The sequence below is a fragment of the Stegodyphus dumicola genome, chromosome 6, assembly GCF_044657685.1.
Source record: "Stegodyphus dumicola isolate Sdum_Otavi_A_Nest chromosome 6, ASM4465768v1".
In the NCBI taxonomy this organism is placed as follows: Eukaryota; Metazoa; Arthropoda; class Arachnida; order Araneae; family Eresidae; genus Stegodyphus; species Stegodyphus dumicola.
The window spans coordinates 212,771,824-212,798,367 of NC_140773.1; the positions used below are offsets into that span (position 1 = coordinate 212,771,824).

General features: G+C 32.7%; 2 protein-coding genes across 2 annotated transcripts in view; one reads left to right on the plus strand and one right to left on the minus strand.

Moving 5' to 3' along the window:
• The first annotated feature begins 131 nt into the window (after positions 1-131).
• Positions 132-26,544, plus strand: part of Ilp7 (Insulin-like peptide 7) — an 82,107-nt gene continuing 55,694 nt past the window's right edge. Inside the window, exons 1-2 of the mRNA XM_035366741.2 lie at positions 132-246; positions 6,419-6,551. The gene's annotated coding sequence lies outside the window, so the exon portion shown is untranslated. The remainder of the gene's footprint in view (positions 247-6,418; positions 6,552-26,544) is intronic.
• On the minus strand, positions 1,969-14,036 carry LOC118195437 (uncharacterized). The gene is made up of 3 exons (XM_035366743.2): positions 13,647-14,036; positions 8,329-8,477; positions 1,969-2,111 (listed from the first exon to the last, which is right to left on the minus strand). The coding sequence occupies exons 1-3, from the start codon at positions 13,817-13,819 to the stop codon at positions 1,969-1,971; spliced, it is 465 nt and encodes a 154-aa protein (XP_035222634.2). The 5' UTR covers positions 13,820-14,036.

Genomic DNA, 26,544 nt, shown 5'->3' on the forward strand with positions numbered 1-26,544 from the left:
TCATTACCTACATGGAAGAGCACGCATTAGAAGAAAACTTAACTGATATAAAAAGTTGCAGTTGATGTCAAAATTTATCCAATCTGAAGTTTTATACTAAAGTTCAGTTCTTCGGTAGACTACTAAAGTGGTGAAGAGTACCGAGATAAAATTGCAAAATTATGATAAGATATTACAGACTGAGGCACTGACACTAAAATCACACAGTTGAAGGTTAGCAAATGAGGTTCTGTCTTCTATAAAGCGGTAATTATGAATCATATTTTGCCACAGCGAATTATTTTCTTATATTAGGAAGGATTATAATCCTCTTTCTTTTAGAAAGAGTGATAATTTGGGAAAACGGCAAATTATACCCCTTCCTAAAAGGCTTAAATTCTTTTTAGCTTATTTTAAAAGTTATTTGTGATAAGTTACTTTATAAAACTTTTTTTAACCTTCTGTGGTGTTTTTCAAATAATATATATGTAAAATTGAAAGCCCATTATTTTATACTAAAACAACTTTATAATTGTTTACACAACAATATAAATTGTTTACGCATTAAACATATGAAATTAAGATTAAACAACAATATAAATTGTTTACGCATTAAACATATGAAATTAAGATTTATTTAAGAAATATTATTATTTGCGCAATTTTATTAAATAAATTATATATGTATTTATAAAATGTAGACAAGGAAACATTTACATTGTTTTACTCTGATTACATGATGCATGCCTTAAACATTTGCAGTCTTTCTTTATCACATTGACTTTAGATATATTGTTGCCATTCCTTTCTGCGAATATTTTTATGCGGCTTTGACTAATTATTTCGAAATGAAATAAATTCTCTACTGCATCTGCAAAATTTATGTTTTTTCGTCGGAGGACGGAAGAATTATCATTTACAGATTGACAGAGAATTCCTGCTAGACAAGGTAAAATTTGCACGGTTGCTTTTATTTCTGGCTTCTAAATCTTAAGTTAAGGCTGACTACAGTATTCACCTGAAATAAATTTTAATGTATGCGCACTTTTTTATCTCTAAAGGAAACTTAAGTGCAGAGTTAATTATAATGAAATTCTAAACAAAGTTAAAAAAAAAGTTTATATACGTTATTATGTTTAAAACCTCTTATTCAAACTTTCAGACTTCAATGCTTTCTTCCGTCTTATGATATTAGCTCTTTTAACAGGAAGCTTTAATGTTGATTCTCTATTAATAATTTTTTCCCCTGTATGTTTTTATATAGCTTATACATACAGCTACAAAGAAAATTCCGCATGCGTAGAAATTAAATAAGCTTCTTTCTGCTTGGCTGATCATAAAACATGCATTTTATTGAACATATATTTCACAGTGCGCACATATTATTACTTTTGAGAAAATTTTAGAAGTAACTTTTTTAATATAAACTGAGTCTCCTTTAACTTGAATACTTGCCTGAAGAATTATGTACAATAGGCCTGAGCAAACGATTTTGGCCTTATGACGGGTCGCAAACAAAAGTATTTTTAGACATGAAATATTATTATGCAGGTTATGCTAAATAATTAAAATACTAATTAAAAAAGATTAAATACTTAAAAATAATACCTGTAAAAGTAATTAAAGACAGTAAAAAAATTAAAAATAATCGCGTATTAAATAATTAAAAAGAGTAAATAATTAAAAACAATTAAAATTAATCAGGTATTTAAAATAATGAATTGAAAGTGATGTCATTCTAAACACGTGGTTGAAGAGCTCTTTGCAATAAACATAAAAATTATTGTCGTTGTCACAAAAAATAAAGCTTCGAAACATTTTCGTTGCCACTAAAAAATAAAAACTTTGAAAACATAAAATAGTAGAAAACGAAACATTGCATGGCGTCATTCTGTCTACGTCATCCCATTCATTTACGTCACAAGATGGCGACGCTCACGCCTCTTTTCTGTGACACCACTTCTGCCTATTGAATACGGCCGTTTACTGCTAACACCATAGCTGACTGGTAGTGAGATTGGTTATGGGTACACCTTTAAGGTTTTCTGGGTAAGTACAGTGACCCCTAAAGATAGATGGCTTTCTGCTGTTTAGTATCCAACGCATTCGACAATCGCATCGTATAGGATTATCTGAAAAAGAGGTTAAATTCTATTTCATATAAGAATACAAAATAATCAGTAAAACAGAAACTAAAAACAAAAGGAAACAGAATATTAAGCTTTAACACCTATATATCAAAACAGCTTACAAATACCTATGGAAAATTCCCCATATTCTTATAATATCAAACAAAGCATTAAAATAATTAGATTTAACATATATAATATAACTGAGCGTTTTTAATAAAATTAAAATTCTATAACTAAAACTATATATGTAAGATAAAAAATGTATGAATCAGAATTATAGTATAACTATAAACATAAATTCCTCCTCTCTATTCTAAAATCGTAATAACTTATCTGCATTGCGTCATTCAAATTAATCATGCGATCTTACGTAACCGTTAATACCAGATGCCTCTTGACGACCAATCACCGAATCTTTCATAAGTACGCACTTCAGCTTTTGCTCTCTACTTTGCTAAGATGTAATTTCGCTGGCTTGCTTTCTATCTCAACAATATCTAAAATGTAAATCTTCTGTGGAAAGGCACGACTAGAGTGCCAAGTGATTTGTGGCCACAAATGTCAATTGGAAATAAAAATGGAATTAAAATCGCCTCGACTGCCAAGTTCTTTAAATACTACGCAATCAAAATTCTTCTTCAATATGGATCTAAGCACGCATCTACAGTGCATCTACAGCGCTCCGTCATTTCCTTTGCTTTTAATATTACAATTAAGCCGGTAGGATGGTTTCCTGCTGCTGCAAACCTCAATGGAAAATTTAGTTCTGCTCTTCCAATCATCGTTTTGTGATAAATCCAAGATAATATGAAAGAAGTGAATCATCAAATTTGTTTTTTCAGTGTTTAAAAAATAACAGATCATTCTTCTGCTGTCGTGTTTTTCAAGTGCTTCAAAAAAATAATCACGCGTAGTGTTTATAGATTGAAAGTAATCTCTCAATAAATTGAGAAGTTCGAATGCCTAGTGAAAAGGAATATTGAATTTGCTTCGCCGATCTCTACAATATTTAGAAAAAAAGTGCTTTAAATCATCAGTGAATTACCGTTTAGGAATTAAGCATTACAACGGGTTCAAGGTCGATCCGAGTTTGTGTTTGCAAGTATGTGCGACAGAAAATTATTTGCACTTCCGCTTTTTCAACAGCTCAAAAATTATTACATTCGTGTGAATCTAGCTCAGGAACTAAATTATTTAATATGCTGAGGATTCTGTAGTTTTCATTTCAACTTTGGTTAAAATTTCTGCAATTTGTTTTGAGAAAATCTGAAATTCTTGTTCATTAATTTTTCTAATTTTCATAATTATGTGTGAGCAAATTAAATAACGAATTTTAAGCTATTTAAATTATTCATAGGGAAGGATATTAAGATAAGTTTTTATGTTTTTGAAATTTTGTTGAGAATTTTGAATACGAATTTTATAATTATTCTAAACAACTGTAATAAATGTGTAAAAAATAAGTGAAATTATTACACATATGTAATATGAAATTATGGTAAATGCATGTTAAATTTATGGGTGATTGTACGTTAAGTATAGTGTATGTCGAGGGAGTACTGGGTTCTTAAGCAGAGGCCTGTAATTACCTCTGTGCAGTTGTTCCCTTCACCCTCTTCATGCAAGATAATGTTGGAGGCTCTCATTTTATGAGTGTTTGTAATTTTTTTTTATATTATTATTATATTTTTTATTATGGAATGTATTAGTGCAGTTCTCAAAGGCCAGTTACCTTAATGCAAGGAACGGAGGCCTTTTCAAGTAACTGCCTAGGCACCCTGGGCCACCAGTGCAGAGAACACACTGGTTAGCTGAAGAGGACAGCCCTATTGATGGATATGTTTGTTTAGAAGTATTGCGAGGCTTCCAGTTTGGTAAAATCAGGAATTGTAAATGAAAGATGATAACGGTGAAACCATAATTTTTGAAGCTTACTCCTATTATTATATGGTATTAAAATATAATTTATCAATATGAAAATTAATATCATAAATATTTATGTGCATTATATTTAATTATAAGTAATGATTATGTAAAAGTTTTTGTGATATTCTGTAATAACAAGAACCTTCCCCAAAGAATTATGATTATGTGAATTCTCAAACAAAAAGACTTTTGGACTGAAATGCTGAAAAATTCAATAGGACTCTAAAAATTAAAAAATTTATTTAAAAAAATTGATATTTATAAATTATACTTTACAGGACAAAAATTTTATGATTTATTTATTTTTTTTTTTTAGCATTTGCTAGTGCTTTATCTCTTTCTCTTTCAAAAGGCTTCTCTGTCGTTACGCCTTTTTCTTTTTGAAGGGGGGAAATATGTAAGATAAAAAATGTATGAATCAGAATTATAGTATAACTATAAACATAAATTCCTCCTCTCTATTCTAAAATCGTAATAACTTATCTGCATTGCGTCATTCAAATTAATCATGCGATCTTAGGTAACCGTTAATACCAGATGCCTCTTGACGACCAATCACCGAATCTTTCATAAGTACGCACTTCAGCTTTTGCTCTCTACTTTGCTAAGATGTAATTTCGCTGGCTTGCTTTCTATCTCAACAATATCTAAAATGTAAATCTTCTGTGGAAAGGCACGACTAGAGTGCCAAGTGATCTGTGGCCACAAATGTCAATTGGAAATAAAAATGGAATTAAAATCGCCTCGACTGCCAAGTTCTTTAAATACTACGCAATCAAAATTCTTCTTCAATATGGATCTAAGCACGCATCGACACTGCTCCGGCTTTTCCTTTCCTTGTGCTTTTAATATTACATATATATTTTTAATTATACATTATAACTATATATATTTTTAATTAATAAAATTTAGCAAATGCAGTATGCAATTAAATCGCTTGAGGTTTATTCTCTCAGTATAAATTGACAATAAAATATTTGACTGACAGGTGGATATGATTATATTTTTCAGAATCTTTCTAAATTGGAGCAATTGTAGAGAAATAATTATTGTTTTAAGAGTTACGATAAATAAACTTTAAACACGGAATACTTAATTGGCTCAAGAAAATGATTCTCAGGGCCACCAAGAGTTAATGCTGGTAAGCCAGATCTGTTGAATTCACAACATGGGCTTTTGTTAATGAATGCTTCGGTTGGAAATCAATAAAACTAATCTTTGCATATTCTCAGTTAAAGCTTTTTAATTTTTAGTCCAAAGGGGCTTTGTCTCTGAAGAACTATAGTTTTCGTTACTCGATTTTCCGTTGGTTCACTATAAATGTCCGTTTCACTTTTTAAACTGTTGCCAACAAATGTTAGAGTCCTGCATTATATTTGAAGAAATTAAATAATGAAAAATCTGCATAAATTTATGTATATTTCTCGCATTGTGGTAAAACAACGGTACATAGAGCCATCGAATTTTCAATGACGTAATCCTACTGGCATGTGGCGTAATGGGCATGTGGAAACCCAAATTTAAAATTTGGAATTTGTTTTATTATCGATTTCATATTTTGTAAACCTTTAACGAATTTTTGATTAACAAACTCAAGGATTGCAACGCCAGCAATGGGAACATTTTACAGAAAAAAACATTTTTATCTCCAGCGCGCGAGACTCTGTGTCGGAAAATTCTAAAGATAAGCTCAATTTAAAACTATTTTGCGATATTGCTCTTGAATTGAATTTTGTGGCTTAAGTGCGAAGAACGTGATATTTAATAAATAAAGGTAACAAACAAAATGTTAAAAAAAAGCCTCATTGGACGTTATTTAAAATCTGAAACATTTCAGATTTTTATTTTATTTTAGGTTTGAAATCGGAAGTTTCGGTTTACAAAAACGCACAAAGGCTCGAAGTTTCAAATCTCCAATCCCTTTCGAGATTCGTGTGTGTGTGTGATTATGGCAAAGCCTCGAGGGCTATCTGCCTAAGGGGAGGGATGCCTTCGTGGAGGACTTTCTAAGGGGAACTGGCTCGTATACACGTTACGCATGGGGAAAACCACGAAAACGCCCATGCAGCCAGCCCGTTCGCGGGATTCGAACCTCGGACCGAACTACCAGTGTTCAGCGACTTTACCGCTCGGCCGCTGGTGGGCCCGAGATTCATGGGATTCGAATGTCTCATTCGTAATTTAAATTCTTTGCCTAACATCCAGTCTTTTTTTTTTATATTTATTTCAATTTCGTTTTGCTAAAATCATTTGAAACCTTACATAGAAAAAGATATTGTTGTTTCTATATCCATAAATATCTTTTTAATTTAATTAGAAGTTTAACCACGTAATTGTAGTGCTTCAATTCGTAATTTGTTTTTATTTTCCTTTTCCTTTAGTTGTGCTGAATGTTTCTTATGCTTTTGAATAAAGTGATGTTGGTAGTGAATTTCCAGAAATTTTGCATATCTTAATACGTTGCATTATTTTACTTGCTGCCTTAAGAAAGACAAAATACATCTCTGCCAAAAGGTACAAATTCCTCTTTCTTCATTCGCATGAATTAATATTTTTGCCTGCATTACTTGTCTTTTGCTTTCTATAAAGAATTCTTATTTTTCCAGGTTTATTTGAATTTTATCTTTTATAAAAGTAATTTTTGTGTAGCTTAAAGCCTAGAGATAGCACTAAGAATTTTATTTTCAGGATATGACTATTTTAAAAATTAAAGAACAGTATGTTCGGATATTAATTTTGAAACAAGAGTAGAATTTTATACTTGTACGATCAAACTAGCACCTTGTCATAAGTTCTTAATATAAATAACGGGCGAGTTTCAGAGTACTTTCTTATAAAAAGTATAAAGTAGTATATGTTGTAAAAATTTCAGAAACCTTATAAAAAGCAAAAAGACTTATATAAAAAGTCGGTTTAGTTATGAACTGAGAGAAATGCCCATTGTGAATAAAACGTTTTGTTTTTCAGTCTTTTTTTTTTTTTTTTCATTTGGAATGTTTCTGCAAATTTTAAATATATGTGATTTATTTTAAATATAGCATATTTAATTTTAAAAAGAGTGTGCTTTGTAAAATATATTATGTGGATACAAAAGACAGAAACTATCACAAAATTACCCTAGAATTCTGCTAAATCATTTTAAGATATACAAATTTTTATTTCGTAATAAAGTTTAGTTTAAGCTTATGTACATTTTTAGCAGTTCAATTAGTGTTTTTGTATTTGTAGTTGAAAAAGTTGAATAAACAAAATTTAAATTTAATAAAATCAAATTTGGAAATATTAAAAAAAAGTCAATGCTTTTAATTAAGAATATTTTTCTGCCCAAGGGATATATGCTAGCCACCAGAAGGTTAATTAGTTTACCAACAAGTACTTGTAGATAACTATTTTAATCTGGAAGGGAACGAAAATAATATTTCGCTATTTCTTTCTTATCATATCGACGTTTTCAGTAACTGACTCGCAGCCGTTTCAGTTACCTTTAAAGTGTTCGTGTATAAAGTTGAGTGAAATAGGTTCAATATAATCAATTTGTATAAGGTATTTCTTCTGACTTCTTAACGTGTCTTCGTGGTGTAGTGGTCAGCACGCTTGACGCGTATTCGAGAGGTCCATGTTTCGAGTCCCAGGGAGGGCAGTGCTTATTTTTTATGTCTCCTGCTTCCAAAGAATCCTAATTACTCTACAGGGGTGCCCGAACTAAAAGGTTGTAAATGATGATTCTTCACCAGGATTTGGCGATTAGGTCCCCTAAAATCCCAGTCGCCCTTTAAAAGGGGGAGTATACAAGGTATTTCTTCCTTCTTCTTAGCATGTCTTCAGGGTGTATTGGTGAGCATGCTCAACGCGTCTTCGAGAGGTCCGTGGTTCGAGTCCCGGTGAAGGCATTGCTCGTTTTTCATGTCTCCTACTTCCAAAATGTCTTAACGACTCAACATTTGTTTTAAAAAATATCAGCTTATTCTCAAAAGAAAAACTGCTTTAAATAGTGTATAAACTGACAGGCTTTAAAAAGAGGATTGTTATAATTTTAATTTCAAGAAAATTATGTCTCATTACGTCTTTTTGACAGAAAGTTATATTTCCGTTTGTTCGTTCAAATAAATTTGAAAAACGCGAGTTAAATAATACAAACCATATAAAATTAATTAAATCTTTTCTGATTTATATTCAAAGCCTTATTATGATATGAATGGCTTCTAGCTTTTGCTATGTTGTTTTGTTCCTTATTCTTTTAAAAAAGGCATATTATTTTTAAATTTACATTAAATTATAGAGCATATTTTACCTTCTATGAACAACCAAGCCACTTGTTTCATTGGCAAAGAAAACTCTCTCTCACTTAGAGTTGTAATTTTATTCTTTTCAAGCTTTAAGGAAAGTAGTCTTGGCATATCTACAAACAAGTCTGCTGGAAGACGCTGTATCTGATTTTCACTGAAAAATAAAATTCATTTTAAGAAATGAAATAATGCGACATAAATATTCAACCACAAAACAGTTCGTTCTTCATCTTTTCATTTTATTTTTTAATAAAAAGAACATTTTAAGGTGAAATTACAAAGAAACGTATCCATTCTCAAATTTAATTTGGAGTAATAGATAAAAGTAAAAATATTTTTAATTCATTATATTCAAATTCAATATTATAATTATTTTTAAAACTGACAGGGTATATTAATATAATGTTTAACTATATTTGTGTTTCAAATTTGGGAGGGACGTAAGTGTGTTAACAACATTTACTCATTTCTATAAAAATACAGAATTCTGAAGAAATCGTATATTAGTAAAGGCGAATGTGTGCCCTTGGACGAAAATAGGTGTTCAAGTTAATAGAGTGCTAAGTCTTACAATGCATTTTTTATATTCGCTGTGTACTATTTATATGTAGGATGTAAATTGATCAAATTATCCTACTGATTTGCTCCGGGTACCTTCATATGTGAAAATTGGTACTGCTTGGAGTTGTGAAAAAAAGGTTCCATACCTTTAGCCCAAAGGAGCGTTAGCACAGATGGGTTATTACTCTAGAAACCGCATTTTGCATCGGTTCACTATAAACGGTCTATCACTTTTAAGATTGTTGCCACTAAATATTATCGCTGTGTATTATATTTATAGAAATTAAACGATGAAGAATCTTCGTGAATTTATGCAATGTTCTCGCACTGGGAAAAACAACGGTACCTAGAGCAAACAAAATTTGAATAACGCAGTTCTCCACCCGAATATGGAAATCTGGAATTGCGAATTTGGAAATTGTTTCATTGTGTATTTCATATTTTGTATAAGGAATATTTGATTAACGAAATCAACGAATTCAAAGCGAGCAGTGGCAATACTGTTCGAAGAAAAAACACTTTTAACTCCAGCACATGAGACTATCTATCAGAAATTCTAAAGCTATGCTGTTTTTAAATATTTTACTGTGTATTCCATATTTTGTAAAATTTTAACGAATTTTTGATTAACACACTCAACGATTTCAAAGCGAGCAATGTACGGAGAAAAATATTTTTATATCCAGCGCAGAACTGTCTATCAGAAATTCTAAAGATTGCTGTTCTTAATTATTTGTTTATTTTTTCCCTCTTCTGGAATGTTCATTAGCAATGTTTATGGGAACTATTAACACAAAGTAATAATTATTCAGCATTTAAAAAACTGGAAACGGTTAAAATGTTTAATTTAATCATTCTCTTTCTTGCAGCTGTGGATGGCAACGATTTGTAAAGCAATTTAAAATGGAATCATAAGTTTTAAAACTTTTATTTGGAAAATAGGCGCCATGTTACCTTTGTCTTTAAAATTGTAAATTTTAAGATTCCTATGATCTAATTTTGTGATTTATGCTGTGAATTATTTTGATGTTAGTTTTAAGCTATCATGAAATGAATGAGTTTTATGGCATAAGTTACTTACTTTAGCCATTATACATTTTTTACTTTAGTTATTATTTATAGCGTAAGCAGTGACATCTACATCTTAGTCAACGTGATTCAGAAAGGTGAAGAGAGAAAAAGCAGCGAATAAAAAAGAAAAACGAACGGGAAAGAATGTCTGTCGCTTGGACATATAGCTGCAGCTGACGATATTCCAAAAATAATTACTAACTTTCTTAATTAGTGAAAAGAAACACACACACACACAAAAACTTTAGTAATACATTTTATTTTAAATGTTTTGGTTCCTTTTTTTGTTGTCCCCATTGTTGACTACTAAAAAAATTATTGTAACCACCTTAGCAGTTGAGATTATGAAAAATATTGCAGATATTAAAAAAAGATTTTGTTTAAAATATGCATATATATATATATATATATATATATATATTAGATAAAATATTCAATATATATATATATATACGCAAGAAAATGAAAGTAAATTGACATTTCTATTTCAAACCACTACAAATACACTCTGCTGATCAATGTTTACTTTAAATGTTACAAATAATATATATTTTCGAAAGTAGAGTAATCAAAAACATTCTGAATAAATCATTGAGCAGAAGTAAAATTTTAGTTCTCTGTATGCGCTGAATGAATTAACATCAATACTGAGCAATCAGAAAAATTAGTTCTCTTCGTCCGTTCAATGAGAGTTAACCTCAGTATTAACAGATCAAAATAATTATTCGAGACACATGACTAGGGATTCAAAACAAGGACCGAATGTTTTACAGGACATAAGTACCAAGATTGGTATAGTATTAAGCATTATTCGACTCGATGGAGAATCTCGGAGTTGCTAGTTATTAATAGTTATAGGCAGAAATAAGTATGAAGATGTATGCAATTACAGCAATTAAAAAGAATAGTCGAAATTGTACATTATTTATGTGATGAGAAACAAGAAATATGAAAGCTGAATATAGATGTAGCATTTTCTTCTTATCCTGTTTTGGCTGCTTTATCCTTCTTGTTCCTAAAGAATACAGACCACATCAAGGTGTTAAGGACCTTCTTTCATCTTTGCTCAAACTAATATTTTTTAAAAGATGCATATTTAATATCTTTGTAGATTTCACACGTTTTACTTAACATCTTTGACAAGTATAAATATCTAAGAAACACCCTTTACTATTTTCCAGTTTTGCAGATAGTTGCTGTAAAAAACCATGATTCTCTTAGAGATTCTAATCTGAATATCTGCAGTCCTCCTCTCTAACACTTTAATTCATATGCATAAATGAATTTCACAGGAAGCCATCCCTATTACGAGCAAAGAGAAACTTCATCTTGAGGATAATCCGAGTTCTGTGAATTTAGTATTCTATTTTATAATATATAATCTGAATAATATTTTAGATGAACATGAGGATAATTTCAACTTTCTATCAAGATACACTCTCTAGCCAAACGTATAAGGACACCCAGTGATACGGACTCGGAGACTCGTGAGGCATCTTTTATATTAATATGATGTTAGTCCCTCTTTTGCATCGATGACATCCTGTACACGTTTGGGAAAACTTTCTGCCAGCTTTTGATAGGTGGCCATAGGAATTGACTTCCAGACGTCCATCACAGCTGAAGTGAGTGCTGGTAGTGAGGATAATCGATTTGTCTGGCTACGTAATCTGCGTTCTAATTCGTCCCGAAGGTATTCTGTGGAATTTAGACAGGCGTTTTGAGAAGAATACTTCAGGTTTTGAATACCCATTACGTCAAACCATGGCTACACAAGTCTCGATGTGTGAATGGAGCAATTATCCTGCTGGAAGAGAAAGGCATCTTCCCCGAAATATTACCATAGAGCTGAGAGAGCAGCGTTTTCCAGAATGTCGACATACGTTTCAGAGTTCATGCTTCTAACCAAAAGAACTAAGGGACCGAGGCCAAACCATGAAAAACACCCCTACACCATGATGCTGCCAATACCATACTTTACAAGTGGCACAATGCAGTCACTTAAGAAGCTCTCGCTGGGCGTCCTCCAAACCTAGACGCGTCCATTGGACTGCCAAATTGTAAAAGAGAGTCATCTCTCCAAAGAACACTTTCCACATGTCCGCAGTGCAATGACGGTGAGCTTTGCACCATTGCAATCAACGCTTCGCATTCTGGGAAGTAATGTTCGGCTTGTGATTGGCTGCATGATATGGAATCCTAGGTTTTTTAACTCTCGATGAACAGTCCTGCTGATAGCACTAACGCCTGATGGACTTTGCAACTCCTGCGTGATTTCAACAAGCCAGGACTTGCGATTTTGTTTCGCTATTCTGCTCAGAGTTCAACGGCTGCGTTCTCTAATTTTTTGGGCTTTCCTTTCGTTTTTCTGCATTTTCACTGGTTCGACGTTTCCACTTAACAATTATGTCATTCCCAGTAGATTTTGGCTTCCCTAAAAAGTGGGAAATTTCGCGAACTGATTGCCCACAAAGTTGGCATCCCACTATACTGCCACGATCAATGTCACTAAGCTCCTTTGACTAACTCATTGTCTCACAAATGCATAAATATGGCAGATCGCTACCAACGCTTTTGTAGCTTTCGGTTACGCATTAAATTACATCACCTGCCAGATTCACCTCTTTAGGGTGTTGTCCGGATAGTTTTGGCCAGATAGTGTACCTGCCAATAAGTGAATCTATCAGCATATCATATTTTTCTGAATTCAATGGAAACACATTATAGCATTTTTATCTCTGGGTAATTTTTACATCCCTCAATTCGTTATTTATTTATTACATTACATGCTCTTACAATTTTAATTAAGAAGATAATTCAAGAGATAATGGATTTTTCAGCTCGCTATTTAGTTGAAATATTACATTTATTAATTTTAATTTCGTTGAGAGAAGAAAATTTGAATTTACAGAAAAGGATAATACGGTATATTTTCAACACCTTTTGTTTGTTTCTGTTCACCAGGAAGGACTGTTTCTTTTTAAACTCAAAATTAATGCATTTGACTTTAAAAAAAAATTGGAACTGAAATTTTCTAATTCATATTGAATTTAAAACAGTGAAATCAAATAAGGAACATTTAGAATTTACAAAGAGATAAATTTTTTTCTGAAACTGTAAATTATTTCCTAAGACACTTATTTCCTGTATTTTAATTTTAAAAGCCTGTCCTCCACAGTAGCGATCTCTGACTAGAGAGTCCAAACCGAGCGTACTATTTCAGATTTCAAAGTAAGATTTTTTTGTACATCTTCTTTCCAGCTACTGGCTAAGATCTGTATCTAGTCGGTCTCGACCATGGCGATATACAAATAACTAACCTAGTGGTTCTAAAGGTCCCGGAAAGATCACTTATTGGCCGGCCCGTGGCTTTGACAGGTCCTACAGCTCAAAGCTCTAGTTGCCCTTGGTGACGTCTCTGTCTCTGGAAGGACTGGTAGGTAGCAAATCGACGACCAGTGTCGCATTATGGCGACGGCGACGGTGCTAGTCTCTCCATAGTGCGAGGGCAGGGTTTGAACACCTGCGCCTGGTTCGGCGGTCGGATCGGACTCGTGGATTTTGGAAGTACATTTATATTAGCACATGAAAAATATATTAAAAGCTAGTTGCTCAATACTGAAGTAACTAGAAAATTAATAATATACAAAATTTATTTTATCTTACTTTTAGGCAAAATACTATTGATTACCTTAAGTCAAGGTATTGAAGATTGCATGGCTTCGAAAACATACTTCTCTTCAACTCGCTGATTTTATTATCCTGCAAAACCAGAGTCATCATATTTTCAAGGGCTGAAAATGCCTTGTCGTAAATGAAGGAAATCTTTGACTGCGTAAATGATAAACTAGATATTAGTGGCATAGTAATGGCCTAGTCAATGGAATACATGCTGCTGTATGCCACCCCTAGCCGCTGGAGTTTCAACAAATTACTTAGCTGAGACCAATCCCACTTATCAACATACTGGATGTTGAAAATGAAGATCGCATTCAAGCTATGTTCCAATCCACTGAAAGCTACATCCGAATCAGAGAAGGATGTGAGTTCCGTTCCTGTAAAGTAAATCTGAAATGGCGTATATACTGTATTAGATGTATTTACAAAATTAACAAACAAAACTACTGTGCATGTTATTATCACATATATATAGTTGTCAAAATATTTTGAGATATTCAGAATTTATAAATGTTAAATTCTTACTATCACCATAAGTTTTCACTTTATAAGTACATTATACTATATACCGCACCTTCCTAGCTCAAAACAATTTTGATCACATGCTAATGAAATAAAACAAAGACACACGTAAGCCAAAAGTCATTGAAAAACAAAGATTTTTGACCTTTGTTTCTATATGTTTCTAAAAGGAGACTAATTTAAAAACGTTGCTGTAGTAGAAAGCCTCGCTACTGAAATTGCCATATAACGTGATCATGATTATTTCGACATTTTTTTACCACATTATTTTTATGACTTTATTAAAACTTTATTTCTACATTCTTATACTTTTTTTGTTTGGTTATTGTTTTCCCTGCCGCAATATTTTGTATGAAGGCATTTTCTGTTCGCGTTGTTTCTTCGCGACATTTTCGTCCCCGATGGTCCCGTTGCTTCCACGGCCAGCTTTGCATGGTTCTTAAAGTTGGTCGTGGTTCGTCGCGATGTTTTCGGCGGACACGATTCGAAGACTTCTTCACATGCAATAATCAATACTTAAAATATAATTTTTTAACGATTCATTTTAACGTGCAGCGCAGCAAGGGTGTGTGTTATAAAATGAATTCTGCTTATAGAATGTGAAAAAAATAGTAACAATCAAATAAATTTTTGCAATATATTTCTCTGTTCGATTGCCCCATGCTTGGAAGACTGACGCTGCCACAATTTTAAATAAAATTATGATGTAAATTACTTATGTGAGCGTCACTGTTTGACTTGAGTAGTACGACTTTAAATAAAATTTTTAAGTAATAATTCTATTTATACGTGAATTTCGATTTAATTAAAAATCAAAGAGTACTATCTTTTATTGAAAAGTACTTTAAAAGGTATATGTATACTTTGTATTATAAAATAACTAATGAATCACAAAATTATTAATAAATCAAATTAATACTCGCCTCTTTGTAATTCGTATCCCGAAATATTCCACTGGGTATATACATCAGCGTAGAATTGTATATGCGGAGCAAGTATACAGATTTATTTACTGTTGCCTGAATGGGATAGATGAGGTCATCAGGACTATGCATGTTGCTGCAGACCATCTCGAAACCAAAGCATGTGCAAGGGTAGATTTTTTCCGGGGGTGGGCAACTACTTTCTACAAGCCATGACGTCAATAAAATTATCACGGTGGCCGTTATAGGCATACTTCTCTTGTTAAAATTATCTGGAATGTACAAAATACATACATATGGGAAATAAAAGTTAAGTTTTTTAACTTACATGGATAATTCATTCAAACATACGAGCGAGGACAAGAGCGATCGTACCCAAATTATCGCGGATTTGGGGGAGAAGACTAATTCCCTTTGATAAGTGAGCCTTCTTCCGAGAAATCAATAAAAATGTGCTTACTATTTCATGCAAGGTATTTTCTTGCCTATATTTTATGTATGTAGTAGTTATTCTCTTTTTTATTTTATTTTAAAATGTACGTTTTTGATGCACATCAATGCAAATTTTAAATGTTTTTCTAAATTTATTACAAATTTTATATAGTCTTTTCACAGTCATCTTAAGAAATAACATCTCTTAATTTCAACTTGAAATAGCTTTATATTTCTTTTCCTGGGGAATAAAAGTTCTCATAAAATTCTTAAAATAAATGCTTTAATTTCGTGCAGATATGGTAGCAATTAACCTCAATATTCAAAACATATTATTCGTACATATAAATCAGTGGAAATTGCAACTACTGAAATTCGTGCATAATGTCACATAATAATTTCAAGGTAATAAAATAGAATAATATTAATAGTAGAAGGCATATATTACGTAAGACATAACGGAGAACCTTATGGGATCGAAATACTGTAAGCCGGCTGTAGAAAAACATAAACTATGCCAGTCTGAAAATGGGCTAAGCCTTTATGCTGAAATGATGTCAAATTAGGGCACAACAGTTAAACTGAAGGCTAATTTAATGGTCTAAAAACTGTATGATGTTTTTTTTTTTTTTTTAAGAAAGTATAATCAAGTCGGAAAACGAACCGCTTTATAATACATGTAAATGTTACATTATTTGATATGAAGAGGCGGAAGAATTACTCATATATCCGACACACAAAATAAAAGGGTTCCATAGTAATTTCATAAATTACTTTTATGCGTAATCAAACTGAACATTGCTTTGTACAGTTATTTTGCTGTGCTTAAAAATTATATTTTTCTTTTTTCTCGTTTTTTTATTTGGTATAAGAACTTCAAGAAGGCTTACTGATAAACCAGCATATTTTGAAACATTTTATGCTGTTTAGGAGCAAATATCAGTAAGCAAGTAAGTAAATCTAAATAAAGTGTAAATCGAATCCGAAAGAAATTTTTGTACTTTTCAAAGATTTTTCCCTTAATTTAATAATTTCAAGTAGATCCATAATTTCAAAAATAATTCCACAATCCATAATTTTTATTTTAACTACGCATGCCAAATGATTTAAATAGATCAATTCATTCTGAGCAGCTCAAAGTATTAAGGAAGTCAGAGGTATGATAAACGTAACTAATTACATATGTTATAATAATACATATGTTATTAATACACATAAATAAAACAGCTGATGAGAATGAAATTTACTTCATAAAGCAGTTCGTTATTAACACAGTAAATTCCTTTGTTATACGTTTAAATTTGAATCATTTACAAATAGGAAATACATACTTCTTCATTTATCTATTCTGCATGCTTTCTGAATAATAATTTTCTTCTAGTCTGAACTAATTCAACTTTACATTGCATGTAACTTGGGCATAATCTAAATCGGAAGCAAAGCAACTCGATAATTATAACGATATTTTAATCTACATCGAGAGCACTGTATTTGATACTTAAAATTGATCATATTTAGAAATTAATTTGTTGTTCATTAAGTATCCTTTCATTTTTATGCATACGAAAGGTTTTAATTAAAATCCGTAATTACGTATATTACATATTTCATACAATATTTTAGATTCCGTTTTTAATTTTCCCATTTAATGCTTTTTACATAAATAACTAAAGATTATTCTTTGAAATTTACTTACAAAGAAAACGATTATAGTTGTTGTGTAATTTGAAGAAAAAGGCTAGAGGGCGCTGTTGCTCGCTTAGTTGTAAGAGAATAAAGTTTGTTCATGTTGAAGGTGGCGGCCTAAGAATACGCTCTGTATATAGTAATTAAAATATTGTTTAAAATGTAAAAGTGTTAAAATTAGTAAACCCACTGAACCACCATCATCTGATTTGGAGATGCACAAAATTATTAGATGGTGCATCGGCGTAAGGAATTAAGGCTTTGTGAAGATTTTAGGTGTTCGATCCAAGTGTTTCGATTTCAATGGATATTTCATACTCGAGGGACAATGGAATTCCAAATAAAGGTAGGGAAATCTTAAATTAATTATTTAGTGATTATTTGTAGTACATTAGTAAGTATTTATTATTGCTGTCGTGGGTGTATTTAAATTAAATAAAATGGAAGAAAAGTTAGATAGATTGAAACGTAAACGTTCCACATTGAGATCGTCTGTTACTAGGTTAATTAAAGTGATTGAAGATAAATTAAAAATTGAAGGAGAGGAAAATTCGATTAAAGAATTACGAGAATTCTTTGAATTATTAACCGAAAAGAAAAATAATTTGAGAACGCTTGATGATGAAATACAAGAGTTAATTGATGTTAACTTAATTGAAGAAGATTGTAGTATAAGCGAAGAATACAATGACAAATGTATAATTGCTTGTAGTCAAATTAAGCAGTTTCTAGGTGCGATTACCGCAGTACCGCCAGCGAGGAACCCCCAAAGTTCTGATTTAAACCAGTCTAGTGGTAATGGAATTTTGCATGTAAGTTCCAGTTCTAGTGGGAGTAGTACGCTGAAATTACCAAAATTAATGATTGATAAATTTTGGGGAGACCCCAAACAATCGAATGAATTTTGGAATAGTTTCGAAAATTCGATACATAAAAACGAAGCGCTTTCAAAAATACAAAAATTTGTATACTTAAAAACATTCTTAACGGGACAAGCTTCGAATGTTGTGTCAGGCTTTGAGTTAACAGAAAGTAATTATGATAGTTGTGTAGCATTACTAAAGGACAGATATGGTCGAAAAGACCTGATCATTAATTCATTCATGAATAAAATTCTCAATTTAGAAGCCGTTAAAAATTCTGCTAACGTAAAGGCTTTACGTAAATTATGTGACGAATTAGAAGTTTCGATTCGTAATTTGGAAACTTTAGAAGTAACTTCTGGCTCATATGAACATTTATTAATTCCAATATTATTAAAATTAATTCCGGACGATTTAGTTTTGGAATTTAATCGGCAAAGAGGATCGAAAGATAAAGTTGAAGTTTCGGAATTAAAACGGAAATAGAATGCAGGGAAGTTTCAAATCTAGTATTAAGCGAAAGGAAAAATCCTGTGCCTCCACGAGTCGATCAATCAAAATATGAAACTAGAAAATATGTAAAAAATACACCCACGGCTGCATTTCATACTGCAGTTAACCGAAAATGCATCTTTTGTGATAATTTGCACGAGTCATTTAAATGCGAAGTCAGTGTTTCTGATAAATTAAAGAAACTAAGATCCGAAAACCGCTGCTTTTCTTGTTTTAAAAAATTCCATACATCAGAAAGGTGCAGAAATAAAACTAAATGTAATAAATGTGGCGGTATGTATCACAATGAATCGATTTGTACTAATAAATCCCTTGTAAACAAAAAGTTGGAACAAGGTTATTCCAAAAATGAAACTGAATCTCTGACTTTGAATTCTGAGGAAAGAAATAAAGTTCAAAACTTAAAATTGATTGCTTCTGTTCCTCAAGGTGATAATAATAATGACTGTAATGCCAGGAAAATATTATTACAAACTTGTACAGTTTATGCTTGTTCTAAGTATAAATCAAAATTAACTAGATTAATTCTTGATCAAGGCAGTCACAGATCCTTTATAACGAAAAAATTGGCCGACCATTTAAAACTTACTCCAATCCGTTATGAAAGACTTTCTGTTTATTCATTTGGTGCGACGAAGGCAATGAATCATTCCTATCCGGTCGTTGAAATCGAAATTCAGAATTGGAAACAAAATAATAAAATAAAAATTGAATGTTTGATCTCGGATGTTATTTCCTCGGCGTCCATCAGTGTGCCTAGTAAACAAATTACAGACTTCATGGAGCATATGGGGTTGCAGATCGCCGATTGCGCAAGAAAAAATAACATAGATGTTGAGATATTAATTGGCGGGGATGAATTCTGGAATGTAGTTTATGCTGAAAGAATTAAAATATCTGAAGGGTTGTACGCAGTCAGTTCTGTGTTTGGTTGGGTTGCCGCAGGAATCGAGAAAAATAAAACAAACAAAAATTGTTCTGAAAATTTAGCGGTAATGACAAACACTGTTGTGTTGAAAGATTTAAGAGGTTTTTGGGAATTAGAACATATGGGAATTAATGATTCTGGTGATTATTCCGATATTGACTGCGAAATAGTAGGCCAGTTTGAAAGAAATTTGCAGTTTAAAAACGGAAGATATGAGGCAAATTTAATCTGGAAATACAGTCCGAATAATTTAGGAAATAATTTTGAGGTAGCTAAGAAACGATTCGCAAACCTTCACAATAAACTAAGTAAAACTCCGGAGATTTTTCAGGAATATAAAAATATAATTGAGAACCAGATATTAGAAGGAATTGTGGAGGAATGTCCAAATAATGATACAAATTTGGGATATTTTATGCCTCACCGAGCAGTGATACGACCTAGTGAAACTACTAAGTTAAGAATTGTGTACGATGCTAGCTCAAGGACAGAGGACACGAATTCGTTAAATGACTGCCTTGAATCGGGACCTAATCTAAATCCAAATATACTAGACATTATGTTAAATTTTCGTAAGTTTAAGATAGCGTTTTGTGGAGACGTTGAAAAAGCCTTTTTGATGATAGGAATTGCTGAAGGTGATAGAAAATTTCTAAAATTTCTTTGGTTTAATGAAAATAATGACTCCTTTAAGATTATGCAAATGTGTCGCGTAGATTTCGGCTTGACTATATCTCCTTTCATTTTGGCCGCCACTATAAAATATCACATTCTAAAATATAAAGATAAAATGCCGGACAGTTTCCAAATGTTAAATTCCTCTGTCTATGTCGATGACCTATATTTTGGAGCAGGAACGGTTGAAGATGCATATCGGTTATCTGTAGATGCGATTAATATATTTAAGGATGCTGGGATGAATTTCAGAAAATTAAGAACTAATTCTAAAGCATTAAACGATTTATGGGTCTCAAATGGGATTAAGGAATCAGATAACAAATTAACTAGTGAATCGAATTTCTTAGGCATGATTTGGAATTCCACTGAAGACAATATAAAGTTAAATTTAAAAAATTTAATTGACTTTTCTACTGGAAACGATTTTGCTACAAAAGGGAAACTTTTGCAAAGCATCGCCCAAATATACGATCCATTTGGATTTATTGCACCCTTTGTTATTCGGGCGAAAATTATTATGCAAGAAATCTGGTGTTCCGGTTCTGACTGGGATGAGGTCCTTCCTGCAGAGATTAAGGACAAATTCAACATTTGGCGGGAGGAACTTAATGATTTAACTGAAATATCGATACAGAGAAATTTCTTTGATGACGATCCAATGAATATAAGCCTTCACCTATTTTCGGACGCTAGTCCTAAAGCATATGGGGCCATCGCATATTTCAGATATTATACGAGTGATTCTAAAATTAAAACTTCCTTTATCATGTCGAAATGCAGAGTTGCACCTTTAAGAGCAATCACGCTTCCTCGTTTAGAGTTAATGGGAGCACTCGTGGCTGCTCGAATGTATAAATATTTGAAAAAATTGTTTGGTGATTTAATTGAGGATGTTTATTTTTGGAGTGATTCCGAAATCGCCATTACTTGGATTAAAGGTTCGCCAAATAATTGGAAACCATTTATCGCCAATCGTGTTACAGAAATACAGAGTATATGCAACAAAAAATTGTGGAACCACTGCGAAGGAAAACAAAATCCTTCCGATTTACTAACTCAAGGAATTAGTGCTCAGTCACTAGTTAAGAATGATCTGTGGTGGCATGGGCCACACTGGTTACGTTTTCCTATTGAAAACTTTCCAAAACAAAAGAAATTAAAACCAAATTCAGAATCGTTGGAGTTAAGAAAAAGTATTATTTTGACTGCACCTGTAATTAACATTGAATCCCCAATTTTGCATATAGAAAAATTCAGTTCTTTAGGAAAATTACTTCGAATTACTGCCTATGTATTTAGATTTATTGGGAGGCTTCGGAAAAGGTATACAGAGAATGGACCTTTAAGTGCTTTTGAGATTAAAGCAGCTGAACATTATTGGGTAAAAATTACGCAACGAGAATCGTATCAAGCGGAAATAATTAAGTTATCAAATAAAAAATCAATTCTTGATTCTTCCATCTACTCCCTTAATCCAAGGCTTGATGAGGAGGGAATTCTTCGGATGAAAGGTCGCATTCAATTTGCAGACTGTCACGAGAATTTAAAACATCCTATTCTATTACCCTCAAAATGCAAGTTTACCGAGTTGATCATCATGGACTCGCATGAAAGGGTATTCCATGCTCGAGTTAATTCGACACTAACTCAGATCAGAGACAAATATTGGATCATTAAGGGAAGACAGCGTGTTAAGACTATCATCAGCAAATGTGTGATATGCAAACGATATAGTGCTCGTCCTGGGGTACAGGATATCGCTCCACGTCCTCCAGACAAAATCCAAGAGGCGCCTCCATTTGTTGTGACCGGGTTGGACTTCGCCGGTCCATTTTTTACGAAAGACAGGCAAGGTAAAGTTTACATGCTGTTGTTAACGTGTGCGGTCACTCGTGCCTTACATATAGAGATAGTAACTGATCTCAGCACTGAAAGTTTTTTGCTAGCTTTCCGAAGATTTTTAGCTCGCCGAGGACTGTGTACCACCGTGTACTCCGATAATGCCAAGACTTTTAAAAGAGCTGATAAAGAACTAAAACATATTTTTAAAACTTTGAGTGACTCATCTGTGAAAGAATTATTTTCTGCTAGAGGCATAAATTGGAAATTTATTATTGAGAGGGGTCCATGGTGGGGAGGGTTTTGGGAGCGTATGGTACGAACCATAAAATCCAGCTTGCGAAAAATTATTGGTCGATCATCCCTTACTGTGAAAGAGCTTGAAACAGTGCTCATTGAAATCGAGGCAATGATTAATTGTAGACCAATTACCTACGTGTTTACCGATCCCAGTGAACCTTCTCCACTAACACCCTCTCATTTTCTGGTTGGTAGACGATTGCTATCTCTGCCTGCTAATAAAATAACATCAAATAATTTGATTGGGTCAAGAAATTCAATTATTAAACGATATAAATACCATCAAGATATTTTAAATCATTTTTGGAAGCATTGGAGATCAGAGTATCTTTTTAATCTGAGATCTGCCAATATTTGTCCTCCACACTCTAACGCATCTCAGTTTAAAATCAACGATATTGTCTTGATTCATGACGACAAACATCCCAGAAATCTTTGGACAATAGGTAAAATTTTGGAATTAATGCCAGGCAGAGATGGTAAAATAAGATCTTGCATAATTAAAACACCTACTGGTACGTTAAAAAGGCCTATACAATTGTTATATAATATGGAACTTAACTAATGTTTGTATTTTGTATTTTTAGGTTTGATTCTCCTGACCTTGCTGATAGGTATCATTTATAATGTTTTGTAAAATTTTATGTGCTTATGTTTTATGCATGTTTGTTATATTTAACCACTTCTCCAGGATTTATTGTCGAAATATTAATTGAATATTCTAGAATATATTATTGAAAGATGAACTCTCCACCGAGTTCAGGTGGGGAGTGTTGTGTAATTTGAAGAAAAAGGCTAGAGGGCGCTGTTGCTCGCTTAGTTGTAAGAGAATAAAGTTTGTTCATGTTGAAGGCGGCGGCCTAAGAATACGCTCTGTATATAGTAATTAAAATATTGTTTAAAATGTAAAAGTGTTAAAATTAGTAAACCCACTGAACCACCATCATCTGATTTGGAGATGCACAAAATTATTAGAATAGTAGAAGCAAAAAATAACAGTCATTTCCTTATATCCAACAAGTTAGAAATGAAATTCGATTATGAAATGCATATCTACGTGATAAGTAAAAACATGATAAACCAAATATCAGTATCTAAATATGACCAATGTTTTTCTTGTGGTTTCAAAGGCGATGTGTAAACAAAGATGCAAAGGAGAACACCTTTCGTTACCCACGCTAGTCACATGACAAGTGCTGCAAATACATCGTCGCTGATGTTTTTTTTTTTTTGGGGGGGGGCATTTTGTATTCTTAGGTGGTTTAATGTAGTAATGCTACTTAGAAAAAAAAATAACTTAGGAAACAGTTTTTTATTTGTCGCAGTTATCTCTAATGTTCCATTATATTCTTAAAGAAGAAGAAAATTCACAATTTAAATGAGGCGACGAAAACTTCGCTATTAGTTGGTTATGTTCCTTTAACGGAAAGTCATTTTCGATGCAGTCTTACTTTATAATCTGACGTCTAAAGAATTTGAAGGATATATTGTTGTACGGAATGGAGAAGATCAGTTTGAAATATTTTAAGCACATTATATTTTAAGCAGAAAACTGCTTAAAATATAATGTGCCAAACAATGATTTCGAAAATACTGTGCAGGTACAAATAATTTTACGCAAATACTGTAAAGTGCAAACTCAGCAAATCAGAAAAGGTAGAATTTCTGCTGAGATAGAAATGAAAGCGGAAGCTGTTGAATTACCGTCACTGGCGTCGCAATATATTATGTCCCAGGGATAAAAGTATTTCTTAATCTGTACATGGGCAACGTAGAGTAATGACTACTTCAAGTACTTAAGTATAATAAAATGCCAAACTTATGTCACAATTCGTCTTACTCACGTAATTTTAGCAAGGTCAAAGCTTAAATTGCACTAGCATCCACTGGAACTCAGCTCCAGTACTTTTCAGTTTTCGAGATGAAACGTATTTCTAACCGGAGAGCAAAGGAAGAAACTCCGGCGATTCTCTTACGAAACTAAACTGCAAGTTTAGCAGAAATTTCTTTTGATCACGTAAAATTTTATTTTAGTAATATGCAAGTCTTAAAAATTGATTCTAACTTCTGAATGGAAGCCTGTCTTTCTGTGGGAAACAAAGTCTTGTACGGAAGTCGAGATTTTTGAAGAAAGAAAAGTCCCTATCTATATATCAAAAGCCCGTTCTCCAGGAAATGCAATAAATTAATTAAAGCTGGGTAAGTTTTTTGTTGCCGAGAGTGTTTTATTTGTATGAAGCTAACCTGGCAATACGTGCAAGATTTCGACGACAACAGAGTCACAGCTTTTCCTTCCGTTCTTTCAAGTTAACCATATGCCTCTCGTTAATGTCCGATTTCCTTAATGTGCTTATACATTTTGGAAGTCGTTTGGCGGGCTTGTCAGGTTTAACTAGCAGAATTTGTTCTGACGATTATATGATAAAGCTCGATTTGAAGCTGGAATTTTGGGACAGATAACAGTCGTTTTTTTTTCCTATATTAGGAGTGGGCATTAAGTTGATCTCATTCCAGCAGTGGACCGACCAGATATTCGCCTTTACTAAGGCCCATATAATAAAAGAAAAACATTTATGGAAGACCGACGCAACGCTTGGCTTGGACGGGAGAATTGGCTTTTACGATCGAAGCAACTGTGCTTATTTGAGCAAGTTTTCTAATGAATGTGTAGGTGACATATCCATCTTCCTAGGAAGCGCGCGATGACGCTTAAGTAAATACATGCCAATTACATATTCATCAGTTCACATAAATTCTGACGTATAGCAGTCGTTCATAGTTATTCACACATTCACTGTCGCAGCCACGATTTAAAGTGAACTAAACCGACCCAGATGCTTATTAAACCCATTACTATACATATAGGGCTGCAACAGTTGCAACGTTTCATGCGAGTCAAATGATAGCGAAATCGTCAGCAGATATTCAAGAAGAACAAGTCTTTCATTATGATGTCTCTAGAGTTCATGAGCATGGCTTCAGTTTTAGGATTTGAGGTCTTTAACTTGAGAAAGATGCCCAGTCAGTTGTAACATCCATTGTTTATTCAGCATGTCTTTCATAAGAATAGCCCCTTTGGCAGCTTCTGGAAATTACGAGATTTTCAAAATATGGGAGGACATGTTTATTGTCTGTAAAATCCTATATTCTTAATTACATGTCTAAAGCAGTACTATAAAAACATCTGAAAGATTTCACATTTTAAATTACGTCCAAAGGGGCGTTTCTTTAACGTTTTGTGTGTTACCTTTATTTATTGAATATCATGTTCTTTGCACTTAAACCATAAATTTCAATTCAGCAGCAATGTCGCAAAATAATTTTAAAATGAGCATGTCTTTAGAATTTCCGATGCACAGTTCCGCGCGCTGGAGATAAAATGTTACCGTTGCTCGCTTTTAAATCGCTGAGTTTGTTAATAAAAAGTTCGTTAAAGTTTTTCAAAATATGAAATCGATAATAAAACAAATTTCAAATTTGGGCTTTTAGATGCCCATGTTCGCAGTAGGATTACGTCATTCAAAATTGGATGGCTTTAGGTATCATTGTTTTATCACAATGCGAGAAACATACATACATTTATGCAGATTCCTGATCTTCAAATATAGTGCAGGGCGATAGTATTTGGTGGCAAAGATTTGAAAACTGATACAGAATTTTAAAATTTTCAACGCAAAATCGCAAAACGAAAACAATAATCCTTCAGGGGCAAAACCTCTTTGGACCAAAAACTGCATCTCTATATATTTACATCATCGTTTTCTTTCTATTCGTTTTATTGGGATAGTATTCTTCGCCATATTCGCATACATTACTCTAATAAGAATGTTTCCACTTACTCAAGTGAAGTAATTAGAAACTAAAATGTCAAAATCAAATCCCTTCTCGCCTTGATGTATTAAAGTAGCAAAGTATCGGGAGGCAGCTAGCAGTCGAAAGAAAATACTTCTTTGCAGGATCTAATTCTCGGTTCATTTTAACAGTGCTTTCAGTTTTAAGATATATTATCCAGTTTTATTCAGTGTTGGAGTGTGTTATGATCTATAAAATAAAATTTTGGTCCAAATTATACCTCTAAAATTCATTTTATGAAGTTATGTTCCAGACTTATGCAGTGCTATGCCTCTTGTATGTCAGTGGTATGAAGTGTGATTGTCAATGATTAGCAGAAAAATCCATTTCTCGGTACAACATCAGGTCGGTACAACATCAGGATGGACATATTCG